This window comes from Conger conger, chromosome 18 (genome assembly GCF_963514075.1).
Source record: "Conger conger chromosome 18, fConCon1.1, whole genome shotgun sequence".
In the NCBI taxonomy this organism is placed as follows: domain Eukaryota; kingdom Metazoa; phylum Chordata; class Actinopteri; order Anguilliformes; family Congridae; genus Conger; species Conger conger.
In genome coordinates, this window is record NC_083777.1 from 569,353 (window position 1) to 584,440 (window position 15,088).

Genomic DNA, 15,088 nt, shown 5'->3' on the forward strand with positions numbered 1-15,088 from the left:
GAGTAGACCTAATTAAATGCATTGATTCACATGGAAGTGGGCTACTACTAGCCTACTGAGAAATAAACAGTTGATTTATCATTACAGGGCTAAACAGACTTACTAGAGTATTCATAAATATTTGGCGAGAATTCAGGTTGTATTTCCAGGTCCCCAGCCAGTTCCAGGCCACAAAGCTCCGCAAGGTTGGCCGACAGTTTGGACACTTCAACACAGTACTTCTTCACTGCCCCGTTCTCAGCGATCACCTCTATATTAATTGTATTTATCCCATCATTCAACTGAATAACGTTTGAACCATCTCCAAAATGCTGTAAATAAAACCAAATGAAGTATGAATGTTAGGTAAATTAGCGAATGTCATGAGCTATACACAAGTCAATAACAGATTATGAAATCCAGCATTCAAATAAATTTCCTAAGGACGACACTGTGTAGACAATACAAGTTTAGGAGTAAAATACTCACAATTGTATACGATGCTCCACAGTCACTGGTCAGCAGCTCCAGCGTTATGCTACAGGTATTGCAAGGAACAGTAACTTTATAACTTAATAAATTGGGTTCGAATGAAGGGTATAATTTCCCGACAGAAATAGAGAGCTTTTCTAAATCGCAGTTATCCATCGTGATGTGAATTGGTTCAGTTTTGGGGTCGATAAAAGAACTGTTTCAACCGTTTCAATCGGCAAAGCGCACTGACCAGGTTCTGCAACAAAATTTACCATAGCAACTGCAGCGTTACATTCCGGCGACGTTACATTGCAGTAAACTGGTTCGATCAGCTAATAATGTAATCTAACACTAAACAATTGAGCTAAAACAGTTTAGATCATTTGTTGGTATTTATATTATCAGTATTGTCAGTGAGAATGTTATCATGGAAACTTGTATCATTTGCCATGAAAGTTAAATTTGCGCTAATAAAAACTACATTACCCATCAGTACAAAGCGCCTCCCATTTTATTTCCGGTTGCTAAACATAACACGGGAAGTACCATCACTAAATGAGCGTGCACACAAAAACGGACCAGAGGTATTGGCACCATAATATTAATTTAAAGTATTTGTCAAGTTATTTAGTAAATTAACACACGGATATATTTCCCATGGTAGTGTCAGAAAGGATCACGGTTTGTGTTGGCTAACGTTAGCCATCCTTCTCAGAACGCAGTTCAACTTACTGATAGCTAAATTAGCTAACTTTAACAATGATAGCTACTTGGCTAAGTAAACTGCTAAATTAATGCTGTCAAATGTAGCTAACCCAGTGATAACTTGAACGCTTGAGTTTAGCTAGCTAGCTTAACTGTTTTTAAAATACGAATTTGTTCCCTCGCATTCATTGTTCATAATTGCTGAAAGAGTTGGCTAAATAACCAGCCAACCTGGGACTTTAACGTGGCTAACAAAAGTACAAAGAGGTACAAAACGTGAGGCTAACGTTAACGTGGTCAATAATCCAGTCGCCCGGTTAGATTCGGCTAACGTGTGATTAACGTTATGTGAACCATGTTAGCTAATTGAAAACGCCGTCGTACGAGCAAATGTGCGACAGTTTGATTTGATCAATATCGACATAGGCGTTTGCTTTCTCTTCTTTTTCTTGCTGTAACGTTGCTAGTATTAAATAATTTAGCTCGTAAATGGTATTCTAGTTTGATAATTCGAAATGGCACAGTTGCATTTCATTTTGACGTGTTCTTATAAATAATGGTCTTTTAGATTATAAAGTAGACCGACGTTTAGAAGATATATTGCACGGATTTATTTATATTGTCATGGATGTATTGTGTTGCTTTGCTCGTAGAACATGTGTGACGAAGATGGAGTCGTGGAGGATTATCCGACCGAGATTGCGGAGTACCTGACGGGATTTAACTCATCCGTAGGCTCGGTTAATAAAATGGTGGACACAATGATCTCTTTGTCGAAAAACGAGCTCCTTCAGAAAGTAAGAAAATCACATACCACCTCACCATCAGTCTTAGTAAAATACCCATTTCTGAAATTCTCATGTTCTTGGCTATACATACATAGGCCTAATTGTGATGTTATAACATGCATGTATAGCAAACTATTTTATAATCGCTCAGCCACAATCTGTTTTGTCCTTTGCATTTGGTAATTTGGGACACAGCATGGAAGCTGACACGAGACACAAAGATCTTAAGGAAACAGTGAGTGGAATGCTCGTGCTAAAGAATCGCACTTGCTTTTTTTGTCTGTTCCTATATACAAGTACTGTATAACTTGTACACCTGTAGCTAGTACGCGGTGTTATATCAGTTTAAATGGTTTCTGTGAGGTGCTGTGAGCATCATAATTCATTGGACCGTGACGCATTTTTTGTTATTTTGGTTCTGTACTCCATAAATGATACAATGAACCTTTAGAAATTATAGAATCTTTTGTATATAGTCCTCTCCATTTTCAGGCATCAAAAAATATTGGGCAGTTTAACATCATGTTGAAGAAAGTAATATATTTTTAAAATTTGGTTCCATATCCTCTGACTGCTTGAAGTCTGTGATGTATTGACCACACCTGATGCTGGGTATCTTTCCTGGTGATGCTCTGCCAGGCCTGTACTGCAGCCCTCTTAAGTTCCTGCTTGTTTCGGGAACCTTTTGCCTTCAGTCTCCTCTTCAGCATGTAAAATTCAATAGCAAAACTTTCCATTGTGATTGACTCGGCCAGTTAAGGATTTTCCACTGTCTGTCAAAAACCCCTTTGTTGCCCTAACAGTATGATTAAGTTCCAAACCAATTGGTTTTGTCTGAGCAGATAACATTTCTGTTGACTTCAGAATTCATTGTTCAACTTCTGTCCACAGTCACATCATTGTTGAAGACATGTGAGTCTGTTCCACTGGCAGCCATACAGGCCCAAGCCATAACACCCCCTCCACCATGTTTCACGGATGAGGTGGTGTGCTTTGGATCACAGGCATTTCCTTTTTTTCACCCAATTTTCCTCTTTCTATCACTCTGGTACATGCTTAACTTCGTCTCATCTATCCACAAGTGTGTTCCAGGACTCTGGGCTCTTTTAGGTGCTTTTTATCAAACTGTAATCTCACCTTTCTGTTCTTCAGGCTTACCAGTGGTAGCATCTTGTAGTGAACCCCCTGTAGTGTGTAGTCCTTACGTATGGTAGCATCTTGTAGTGTACCCCCTGTAGTGCTGCTACAGTGGTGCTGTAGTGTGTAGTCCTTACGTATGGTAGCATCTTGTAGTGAACCCCCTGTAGTGCTGCTACAGTGGTGCTATTGTGTGTAGTCCTTACGTATGGTAGCATCTTGTAGTGAACCCCCTGTAGTGCTGCTACAGTGGTGCTGTAGTGTGTAGTCCTTACGTATGGTAGCATCTTGTAGTGAACCCCCTGTAGTGTGTAGTCTTTATGTATGGTAGCATCTTGTAGTGAACCCCCTGTAGTGCTGCTACAGTGTAGTCTTTACGTATGGTAGCATCCGTACACTACAAGATGCCACCATACGTAAGGACTACACTGTAGCAGCACTACAGAGGGTACACTGCAAGATGCTACCATACATAAAGACTACACACTACAGTACCACTGTAGCATCTTGTAGTGAACCCTCTGTAGTGCTGCTACAGTGGTACTGTAGTGTGTAGTCTTTACGTATGGTAGCATCTTGTAGTGTACCCTCTGTAGTGCTGCTACAGTGGTACTGTAGTGTGTAGTCTTTATGTATGGTAGCATCTTGTAGTGTACCCTCTGTAGTGCTGCTACAGTGTAGTCCTTACGTATGGTGGCATCTTGTAGTGTACCCTCTGTAGTGCTGCTACAGTGGTACTGTAGTGTGTAGTCTTTATGTATGGTAGCATCTTGTAGTGAACCCCCTGTAGTGTGTAGTCCTTACATATGGTAGCATCTTGTAGTGAACCCCCTGTAGTGTGTAGTCTTTATGTATGGTAGCATCTTGTAGTGAACCCCCTGTAGTGTGTAGTCTTTATGTATGGTAGCATCTTGTAGTGAACCCCCTGTAGTGCTGCTACAGTGGTGCTGTAGTGTGTAGTCCTTACGTATGGTAGCATCTTGTAGTGAACCCCCTGTAGTGTGTAGTCCTTACGTATGGTAGCATCTTGTAGTGAACCCCCTGTAGTGCTGCTACAGCGGTGCTATTGTGTGTAGTCCTTACGTATGGTAGCATCTTGTAGTGAACCCCCTGTAGTGTGTAGTCTTTACGTATGGTAGCATCTTGTAGTGAACCCCCTGTAGTGTGTAGTCTTTATGTATGGTAGCATCTTGTAGTGAACCCCCTGTAGTGCTGCTACAGTGGTACTGTAGTGTGTAGTCTTTACGTATGGTAGCATCTTGTAGTGTACCCTCTGTAGTGCTGCTACAGTGTAGTCCTTACGTATGGTGGCATCTTGTAGTGTACCCTCTGTAGTGCTGCTACAGTGGTACTGTAGTGTGTAGTCTTTATGTATGGTAGCATCTTGTAGTGAACCCCCTGTAGTGTGTAGTCCTTACATATGGTAGCATCTTGTAGTGAACCCCCTGTAGTATGTAGTCTTTACGTATGGTAGCATCTTGTAGTGAACCCCCTGTAGTGTGTAGTCCTTACATATGGTAGCATCTTGTAGTGAACCCCCTGTAGTGCTGCTACAGTGGTGCTGTAGTGTGTAGTCCTTACGTATGGTAGCATCTTGTAGTGAACCCCCTGTAGTGCTGCTACAGTGTAGTCTTTACGTATGGTAGCATCTTGTAGTGTACCCTCTGTAGTGCCTCTACAGTGGTACTGTAGTGTGTAGTCTTTATGTATGGTAGCATCTTGTAGTGAACCCCCTGTAGTGTGTAGTCCTTACATATGGTAGCATCTTGTAGTGAACCCCCTGTAGTGTGTAGTCTTTACGTATGGTAGCATCTTGTAGTGAACCCCCTGTAGTGTGTAGTCCTTACATATGGTAGCATCTTGTAGTGAACCCCCTGTAGTGCTGCTACAGTGGTACTGTAGTGTGTAGTCTTTACGTATGGTAGCATCTTGTAGTGTACCCCCTGTAGTGCTGCTACAGTGTAGTCCTTACGTATGGTAGCATCTTGTAGTGTACCCTCTGTAGTCATGTTGTCTTACCCCAACAACAATATACAAAAGCTATGTTAAATGTGTCACTGTCCAATGGATTATGATGCTGACTATGTGGCTAAGGGGATGCCTGTGGAGGTAGATATGAAAGATTTGCATGTAGACATTGGGCCTCATCTATCAATATTTTCGGAAATCCGTGTGCAAGTGTTATTGGAACCGAAGTAACAAATTCCGCCAGATTTATGAAACGTGTAGACATACAGCATGTGTATGTTAAGAAAAAAAAGTAATTGTCACATTCAAAATCGCGTTCACCAAATTTTTGATTAGCATACATTGACGCCCCTTAAAACACCAGATATGGAATTTCGGCTATTTAAAGGGGTTAAAAAAAGAAGAAAAAAAGCTTCTCTGAAGCAGAGATTGAAGTTCTGTTAATGGAAATACATGCCAAAAACATATTTTATTCTGTAGCATAAGCAGTGAATTGTCAGAGCTGGGGAAGACTAAAGAATGGCAATTATATTGCCTCGCTGTTGTAAACTCTTTCTCGAGTAACACGCACTATGCAACAGGAAAAAACTAAATGGTTTGACATTTGCCACTTTCCTTCCCACAGTGAAGCCTGGAAGGCAGCAGTTTCAGCTCCACCCTCACAGATTGTGTGTTAGATTATTACTTCACTAGATTATGTTATATTATTACTTCACTAGATTATGTGTTATATTATTACTTCACTGGATAATGTTATATTATTACTTCACTAGATTGTGTTATATTATTACTTCACTAGATTATGTTATATTATTACTTCACGAGGCAAAAAACAAAACTCGTAAACACATGAAGCACATTAGCCACATGCCATGCCACTTGTATACCATGATGTTTGCAGGTGTAAACTTGAACTTCAACAGTTATTTGCTCGATTTGAAATTATTTGCCTGCTTCTCGCTTCCATCCAACAGTGAATGTTGTCCTGGTCCGTTTTATGGAATAAGCGGTACTCTTTAGCAACAGCCGTTAAACTCTAATTTTTATGTCATTTCAAGTACAGTAATAATAATTCTAAAAATAATAGTGTTACTCGTTTGTGCTTTGCAGTCTTAATTTTGTATTTATGTTGTACTTCAGATTCCATACCCTGTTTCGTTTTCTGAGGTTGGGATCTTGGAGGTTCTCGGCCTGTGTTGAACATAATTTGGTTTTCTGTGGATGGGATCTTTGAAGTTCTACTGTAAGTCATATATCTAACGCTAACCCTGTGTTGACCATGGTCTTTCCTTACTAGCTGGATCCCCTGGAGCAATCCAAGATGGATCTGATGTCAGCGTATGCCCTAAATTCGCTGTTTTGGAGTAAGTTTGTATCGCTGTCTCTCTTTCGCTGGATTACACTAACGGAAAGGTGTATTGCTAACATGCTCTTCTTTTGCCAGTTTATTTGACGACTCAGGGAATAAACCCAAAGGACCATGGAATTAAACAAGAATTGGTGAGTAAGAGCAACACATTAAATGACCAGCAGATGGCAGTATGATCCTTTGCTCAGAGGGGTCCTACCTCACCTGGAAAGGGAAAGTGTGGGTGCAGCCCTGCACTGCCATACCTGATTAACCTGACTAATAATAGACTGATGTCAAGATCTTGATTTGTGCACCCAGTGACTTTGTCCTGGAAGGACAGGGGTGGGAGAAACCTGCATCCACGCCTGTCCTTCACATAAGACTAGACTCCCCGGGGCTGTGTCAGTGAATGTATGCTTCCTGATACCCCGGGGCTGTGTCAGTGAATGCATGCTTCCTGATACCCCGGGGCTTTGTCAGTGAATGCATGCTTCCTGATACCCTGGGGCTGTGTCAGTGAATGCATGCTTCCTGATCTAATTACACTGTCAACAATGGAAGTGATCTGTGATGCCAAATAAAATAGTTACACCCCATGACTAGCCAGTCAAATGGAATATACACTACCGGTCAAAAGTTTGGGGTCAACTTGTTTTTTTCTGATTTAATATTTTATTTTCTATGTTGTCAAAGTACAGACTCAGAGCTTTTGTTAAGCTGGTTTCACCATGTAGTAATTGCACCACTTTTTATATGTAGTCTCCCATTTCAATGTTTGAGACAAATTGTCTTTTGACAAATTTTCCTGTGGGACTCAATGGAAAAAATATTCAGGAGAAACAATTCTTGTAGTATTTATTGCATATCTGGCAGCAGCACAGTGGTTTGAGGCTCATTTGATACCTTGGACCCTTGATGACTTAAAGCCATTTAGCCAACAGATGTGTTCCATACTATATCAGCATAATATACAGCTGAATTTAGTCCCACCCCCAAATTCCCATAGAGATCCATTCAAATATAAAGAGTTTTAGTATCGCTTGTTATACAACCTGAAAATAAGATATCCAGCCTCTGATTATGTTGATGGGTCACAGACATTAGGAAGTCATAACATGCAAAGGATATGCAACACAATACAAAACATGACTCTTTTATTTTGCATTATGTTAATTTGTCTCAAACATTTAAATGGGAGACTACATATAAAAAGTGTTGTAATTAGTACATGGTGAAACCAGAATGCATAAAAATACCCTTTAACAAATAGCTGACAACATGTGAATTGTTTGATTACAAAAAGAGAAAATAAAATATGAAATCAGAAAAAAAAAAAACAGAAAAAGACAAGTTGACCCCAAACTTTTGACCGGTAGTATATGTGTGGGACCTTTGGAGTGCTGACTCGTGCCTCTCAGTTCTCGTGTACCTTCAGCAACTCGCACACTGTGTGTTCACTTCCTGTAGCAAGAAAATAAAAAAGTTAATGTAACCCCTTAGTTTTGCCTGAGTCCGAGGTGAGATTTGAACCCAAACCTCTTACTCATCCACTGATTTCTTAGACAAACACAATACCAGTGTTGGCTAAAGGGGAAGGGAGGGTTATAGTGCCAGAGTGAATTGTCGCCGTGCTTCAACTAGGAAAGTAGCCAAGCTGACCCCGCTACACTAACACATTCCTTTTCTGTAGCCAGCGCTCTCTGAAAAACGGTGAATGAAATTACGCCGGTATTGACTCTAAATGGAGAACAACGTGAGTTTTGTCTCCTTGAGCAGGAGAGGATCCGCACGTACATGAACAAAGTGAAGGAGATCACAGACAGGAAGAAGGCCGCCCGTCTGGACCGGGGGGCTGCGTCACGCTTCGTGAGGAGCGCCCTGTGGGAGGCGGAGGGGGAGCGACCCAAAGCGCAGGCAGAGGACTCCTATCAGTCCAAGAGACGCAAGCAGAGCTGAGGAGGGAGAGCGGAAAGAGAGGGAAGAGAACCCTCCACACCACCGAGAGACTGCCCTTTTCTCTTTTTTTATTTGTGAGGGGGGTGGGGGGGGGTGCAATCAAAAAAGTATTGACTGTCAGCATTTGTGCTGTTGGTAATATGTACTGTAAATGGATTAAAAAGGTTTTTCCTAATCGTTTTCCTGGTTTTGTTACTCGAGTACGGTGGAACTACTAATTTTTATTTTACAATTGCATGGAGTATAAGGATGTACCATATACGGAAAATGTGTGATATGCGTTGTTGAATATTGTGATGATATGACTTCAACTGAAAACTAAGTGGGCATAATATTGCTTTCCTGCTTTGGGAACATTGCTAACATAGGCAATTCATTGTCTGGGGTCTATGCCCTATTGAACAGCCAGTCAGTTTAACAATATGAAAGAGGAGGAAGCTCATAGGGCCACTGTGTGAGCTGCTGGTGCAGCGTATGCCCAGGTGAGTCAAACCCTCCAGCTCACCTGAGCTCAGCTGTTCCCATGACCCACAGCTGCTCCTCCACTGCTGGTGCACTGCTCTCAAGGGCTTTAGGAGTCATGGCAGGCAGGCGAGTGGATGAGAGAATACAGGCTGGAGACAGATTTACAGTGCACTTCAGAAACGCCTCTCCAGACGGCAGGTGGGTTTAAAATGAAACTTGATTAAGTACTTACAGGTTTTTAATTCTGTTTCGAATAGCCTGGGTCGATCTTACAGGGGTGAAGGCTGACACACAGGTACTAGTCCAGGGGCTCAGTAGGGTCAGACAAAGACGACCCAAATCAAAAACCTGACAGCAGCAGCTGCTGAATGCCAGGCTTCTAATTTTGCTCTAATTAGCTCCATGAATCTGAGCAAATGATGTTTCCATGTAGATAATTTTGCCCTGTAGTCTCTATAAGGTGGGTCTGTAATATTCTATAGCCGCCTATGAACCCACTATGGGCAGGGAGAGGAAGAGTGATATTCTCCCACATGTTGCCCCATGCGTATCAGCTGCATCTGTCCACTCCATGCTGCAAGACAACACTTAGTGTGGGGCTAATGACCGGCTAATGGCGTTTCTGTGGGGGTCAGGCACAGGGCTACCCAGCACCCTCCATCTTGGCTCTGCGTTTAATAACCCTAGGGTTAATAGCACTTCTGTCAAAGGTAAACAAAGGGAAAATGAGCAAATGAGAGAGGACCGGGCAGCAGGGACCGCTTTTAGTCAGCAGGCCTCCACCACCAAGTGGTTTCAGTCATCCTCAGAGCCAAAATGAACAATGTGCCCCCTTGGATCACAGGAATTCCCCAACCCTCCCATTAGATCACAGGAGTTCCCTCTTGCAGCCGGGCTTCTTCTTCTTTCGTATATCGTCAGATGGCCAACTCAGTGTCATGCAGCCACGCCCTCGTCTCTGGTCCCCACAGGCTGATCTCATGGACACACAGGGCTGATCTCAGACATACAAGCTGATCTCATGGACTCCCAGGGCTGGGAGACCTACAGTTCTGTTCAAGAAAATAGTTCAACATCAGTAACCTGAGTTCAACATCAGTAACCTGATGAACCACTGTTATTAGTAGTAGTGATATTTCTGCATGGCAAGTACTTTACTTGTAGGTGTCGTAGTGTAATAGAAAAACAACAGACCCAACTGTCATGACATGCACACTGCTTGTTCTGAGTAATTGACTCATTCATTGAAAGGGGCGTATTCAAAATAATAGCAGTGTGGAGTTTAATTAGAGAATTAATTAATTCTGTGAAAAAACATGTGTCATTAATTGTACTTTATTAAGGAAGAAGGGAAGAAAATGTTTCACACATTGTTATAAAATATATTTTCTTCTGAATAGCTAAGTAAAATGGGTCGTTCCAAAGATCGTTCGTCATTTGATTAAAAAGTTGATTGGAGAGGAGAAAACGTATAAAGAATTGCTGCAAATTATAGGATGTATAGGAAACAAGCAACTACTGTTAAAATGGATCAAGGAATAGTCAGAATAGCAAAGATTCAGCCACTCATCAGCTCCAGAAAGATCAAAGATGATCTACAATTACCTGTAAGTGCTGTTACAGTTAAGACATTTGATTGAAGCTAAGCTATCAGCAAGAAGCCCCCGTAAAGCAACATTGTTGAAAAAAGGGCATGTGCAGAATCGGTGAAAATTTGGCAAGGAACACATTGATTGGCCCAAAGAGAAATGCCATAACATTCTGTGGACTGATGAGAGTAAAATTGTTCTTTTCGGGTCTCGTGGTTGTCGACAGTATGTCAGACGACCCCCAGGTCCTGAATTCAATCTACAGTATACTGTGAAGACAGTGAAGCATGGTGGCGCAGAAATCATGGTATGAGGATGTTTTTCATGCTATGTTTGTATACCAGAGATCATGGATCAGTTTGAATACATCAAAATACTTGAAGAGATTATGTTGCCATATGCCGAAGAGGAAATGCATGTGAAATGGGTGTTTCAACAAGACAACGACCGCAAACACATGAGTAAGCAAGCAACATCTTGGTTCCAGACAAAAAGGATTGAGGTAATGGAGTGGCCAGATCAATCCTCCAACCTCAACCCCATTGAAAACTTGTGGGGTGACATTAAAAATGCAATTTCTGAAGCAAAACCTAAAAATTCACAGGAACTGTGGAATGTAGTTTGAGCATCCTGGGCTGAAATACCTGTTTCTAGGTGCCAGAAGTTGGTTGACTCGATGTAACGCAGATGCGCAGCAGTTATCAAAAACAATGGTTATGCAGCTAAACTTTAGTTCAGTAATTTCAAGTGAAGTTAAATCTTGAAAAATGTCTTCAGTTTATATAATTTGAAGAGAGTTTGAAGAGAAAAATGGACACTGCCATTTTTTTTAACAGATTTATATTCCTTTTCTTTACTTCCTGTAAAATTTGCTAATGCTTTGATTTGGAATTAAATGTGTAATGCTTCCACTACATTTGATATATTAAACTAAAAGCTATTTGCAAATATTTTAACACACTGCTATTTATTTGAACACAACTGTACTTCATGGCTGACGAGAAGTGTGAGAGGGAGTGAGAGGCTTGGGTGCGCACCGAGGAATCAGCAAGGGTGGCCATCTGACGGTGTAGATTCACCAGACCTTGGTTCAGGGACAGCCCAGCCTTTCGGGTTCATTGTTTCCATACTAGGCCAGGTTGTTCTGTCAGGATTCAGAACAATGGCACCAGTAACAAACTCAAAATATTTCCAATAAAGGACTTTATTGGTATTCGAGCAGGTTGAACAGGCAAAGATCAGAAGCTGGCAGACAGGAATGTGAAGAGTTACAGAGTTACAGAGTTAGCCAGTCGTCCAGGCGGGGGCTCGTTAATGGGAACTGGCACAGCAATGGAAATCCAAAACGTAGTCATGGTCACCGGAAAAAGTTTGATAACGAGATTACAATCACAATTTGTAATCAAAACAAAGTCCAATCACAAACCGGTAATCCAAACACAGTCCAAGCACAGACAAGTATATTTTTGTGCCAGTAATCTACTTTCAACTTTGATACAAGGGCGGCCTGTAGCATAGTGGTTAAGGTAAATGACTGGGACATGCAAGGTCGGTGGCTCTAATCCCGGTGTAGCCACAATAAGATCTGTACAGCCGTTGGACCCTTGAGCAAGGCCCTTAACCCTGCATTGCTCCAGGGGAGGATTGTCTCCTGCTTAGTCTAATCAACTGTACGTCACTCTGGATAAGAGCATCTGCCAAATGCCAATAAAGTAATGTAATGTAATGATACATTTGCCATTTATACCTCCATTACAACTAGTCTGCTCTAAATGCGGGGATTGAGTGTAGGGGGGGGGGAGAGCATGCAAGGAGCACCTAAACTGCAGATGCCAAGTTGCCAGCTGCCTGGAAGAAAGATAAGCACCATCTGTCTTTTGACCACGATGCGTTGATTATGGATCATTTTTATACCAAAATCTAAAAAAGACAAGTTACAAGTGTAGATATTTATTTTTCTCTGCTTTTAAAAACTTATTTTCTAACCTCAGCAAGCACATACTGTAGGTGAACATGTAGTTGTTCATGTGTAACTTTCATTTTTGATGTTATGATAATGGGCGGCACGGATGGTGCAGTGGGTAGCACTGCCGCCTCACAGCAAGGAGGTCCTGGGTTCGAATCCCCGTCGGCCGGGGCCTCTCTGTGCAGAGTTTGCATGTTCTCCCCGTGTCTGCGTGGGTTTCCTCCGGGTACTCCGGTTTCCTCCCACAGTCCAAAGACATGCAGGTTAGGCTGATTGGAGAGTCTAAATTGCCCATAGGTATGTGTGTATGAGTGTGTATGAGTGTGTATGAGTGTGTGTATGAGTGTGTGTATGAGTGTGTGTATGAGTGTGTGTGAGTGTGTGTGAGTGAATGGTGTGTGTGCCCTGCGATGGACTGGCGACCTGTCCAGGGTGTATTCCTGCCTTTCGCCCAATGTATGCTGGGATAGGCTCTAGCCCCCTGCAACCCTGTTCAGGATAAGCGGGTTCAGATAATGGATGGATGGATGGATGTTATGATAATGACATTAACTTATCTCAGTGGTCTGTTGCCCTTTTGTCTAATCTCTTAACATATGCTTTAAGAATTTTTGCTAAGCAAATCAACAATACCTATGAGAAAGAATACATCTCAAGGCCCAATCCATAATCCAAATGAAAACAAATGGGTATCTCCAAATGATTAAACATTTCTCAAAGTTCTCATTCTCTAGTTGATTCACTGAGGTCTTGGTATAGGGAGTAATACTACAGAACAGGAAATCTTTTTTTAAATTGAGTTTTAATTAATTGTACTGTATTCGGTTCCTACTGCATTATGGGGCTGTAATTGTAATAGTTGGTGACTTTGATAATGTCTGTAAATAATAGAGCTAAACAGACTTATTTTTTTTTCTATAAAGGGCTAAGAAAGGTCCAAATAGCTTATTTGCCTCTCAAGAGATCAAACTAATGTGAATCTTTTCTTTTGTCTTTGATTGTGAGACATGGTTGTTTAAACCTTTTCGTCCTTATTACCATTTATATTTCTAAGTGTATTATGTGTACGTATTATCATGTATGTATTTTATGGTACTTAATGTGTCTTATGTTTTGCATACACATCTACATGTATTTTGTATCTAATTTGCTACCATATTGCTGTAATCGATTTTGCATGTTGCCACTAGATGGCAGCAAAAGACGGCAGTATTTGTAAATTCCATGGTGAAGGCGCCTGGGGGAGTTTGGCTGAACCGCTGTAAGATGAGAGTGGATTAACACTCACTCATCCTGATAATCACTCTTATCACACAGAGAGCACCACAGTAACAGTGATAATCACTCTTATCACACAGAGAGAACCACAGTAACAGTGATAATCACTCTTATCACACAGAGAGCACCACAGTAACAGTGATAATCACTCTTATCACACAGAGAGCACCACAGTAACAGTGATAATCACTCTTATCACACAGAGAGCACCACAGTAACAGTGATAATCACTCTTATCACACAGAGAGAACCACAGTAACAGTGATAATCACTCTTATCACACAGAGAGCACCACAGTAACAGTGATAATCACTCTTTCTGTGCCAAACAGTCATGGAGTCTGCTCTTTCTGTGCCGAACAGTCATGGAGTCTGCTCTTTCTGTGCCAAACAGTCATGGAGTCTGCTCTTTCTGTGCCAAGTAGTCATGGAGTCTTTCTGTGCCAAACAATGCTCATGTCATGGAGTCTGCTCTTTCTGTGCCAAACAGTGCTCATGTCATGGAGTCTGCTCCAGAACATTATTCAGGAATCATGCATTAATATAAAGTGAGCTCCATAACCTTTGGGAGAGGCATTTTATTCTTGACTTGGCTCTGTACTCCTATATATAAGATTTTTATAATCAAACAATTCACATTTGGATAAAGTGCCCTTAACTTTTATTTAAGGGTATTTTTATTCACTTTTGATTCACCATGTAGTAATTCCAGCGCATTACTACTGAGTACACTTTACCCCCATGTCCCAATACTGAGTACAGTGTCTGAGAGAGCTGGCTCTGTGTGTCTCTGGTACAGAGCAGTGACACACACACACACACACACACACACACACACACACACACAGTGTCTGAGAGAGCTGGCTCTGTGTGTCTCTGGTACAGAGCAGTGACACACACACACACACACAGTGTCTGAGAGAGCTGGCTCTGTGTGTCTCTGGTACAGAGCAGTGACACACACACACACACACACAGTGTCTGAGAGAGCTGGCTCTGTGTGTCTCTGGTACAGAGCAGTGACACACACACACACACACACACACACACACACACAGTGTCTGAGAGAGCTGGCTCTGTGTGTCTCTGGTACAGAGCAGTGACACACACACACACACACACACACACACACAGTGTCTGAGAGAGCTGGCTCTGTGTGTCTCTGGTACAGAGCAGTGACACACACACACACACACACACACACAGTGTCTGAGAGAGCTGGCTCTGTGTGTCTCTGGTACAGAGCAGTGACACACACACACACACACACACACACACACAGTGTCTGAGAGAGCTGGCTCTGTGTGTCTCTGGTACAGAGCAGTGACACACACACACACACACACACACACAGTGTCTGAGAGAGCTGGCTCTGTGTGTCTCTGGTACAGAGCAGTGACACACACACACACACACACACAGTGTCTGAGAGA

The 15,088-nt window shown here is 41.9% G+C and overlaps 1 protein-coding gene across 3 annotated transcripts; it reads left to right on the plus strand.

Moving 5' to 3' along the window:
• Window positions 1–951: 951 nt before the first annotated feature.
• Window positions 952–8,451, plus strand: c1d (C1D nuclear receptor corepressor). Of its 3 annotated transcripts, none has more exons than XM_061228924.1 (5): window positions 952–1,037; window positions 1,812–1,955; window positions 6,349–6,415; window positions 6,496–6,551; window positions 8,179–8,448. In XM_061228924.1, exons 2-5 carry the CDS (start codon window positions 1,815–1,817, stop codon window positions 8,356–8,358), a joined length of 444 nt encoding a protein of 147 aa, XP_061084908.1. In that variant the 5' UTR covers window positions 952–1,037; window positions 1,812–1,814; the 3' UTR covers window positions 8,359–8,448. The 3 variants fall into 3 exon arrangements, with proteins under 3 accessions (XP_061084908.1, XP_061084907.1, XP_061084909.1); XM_061228923.1 differs by lacking the exon at window positions 952–1,037 and adding an exon at window positions 1,048–1,134 and having other exon boundaries at window positions 8,179–8,451; XM_061228925.1 differs by lacking the exon at window positions 952–1,037 and adding an exon at window positions 1,145–1,425 and having other exon boundaries at window positions 8,179–8,451.
• The last annotated feature ends 6,637 nt before the right edge of the window (window positions 8,452–15,088 follow it).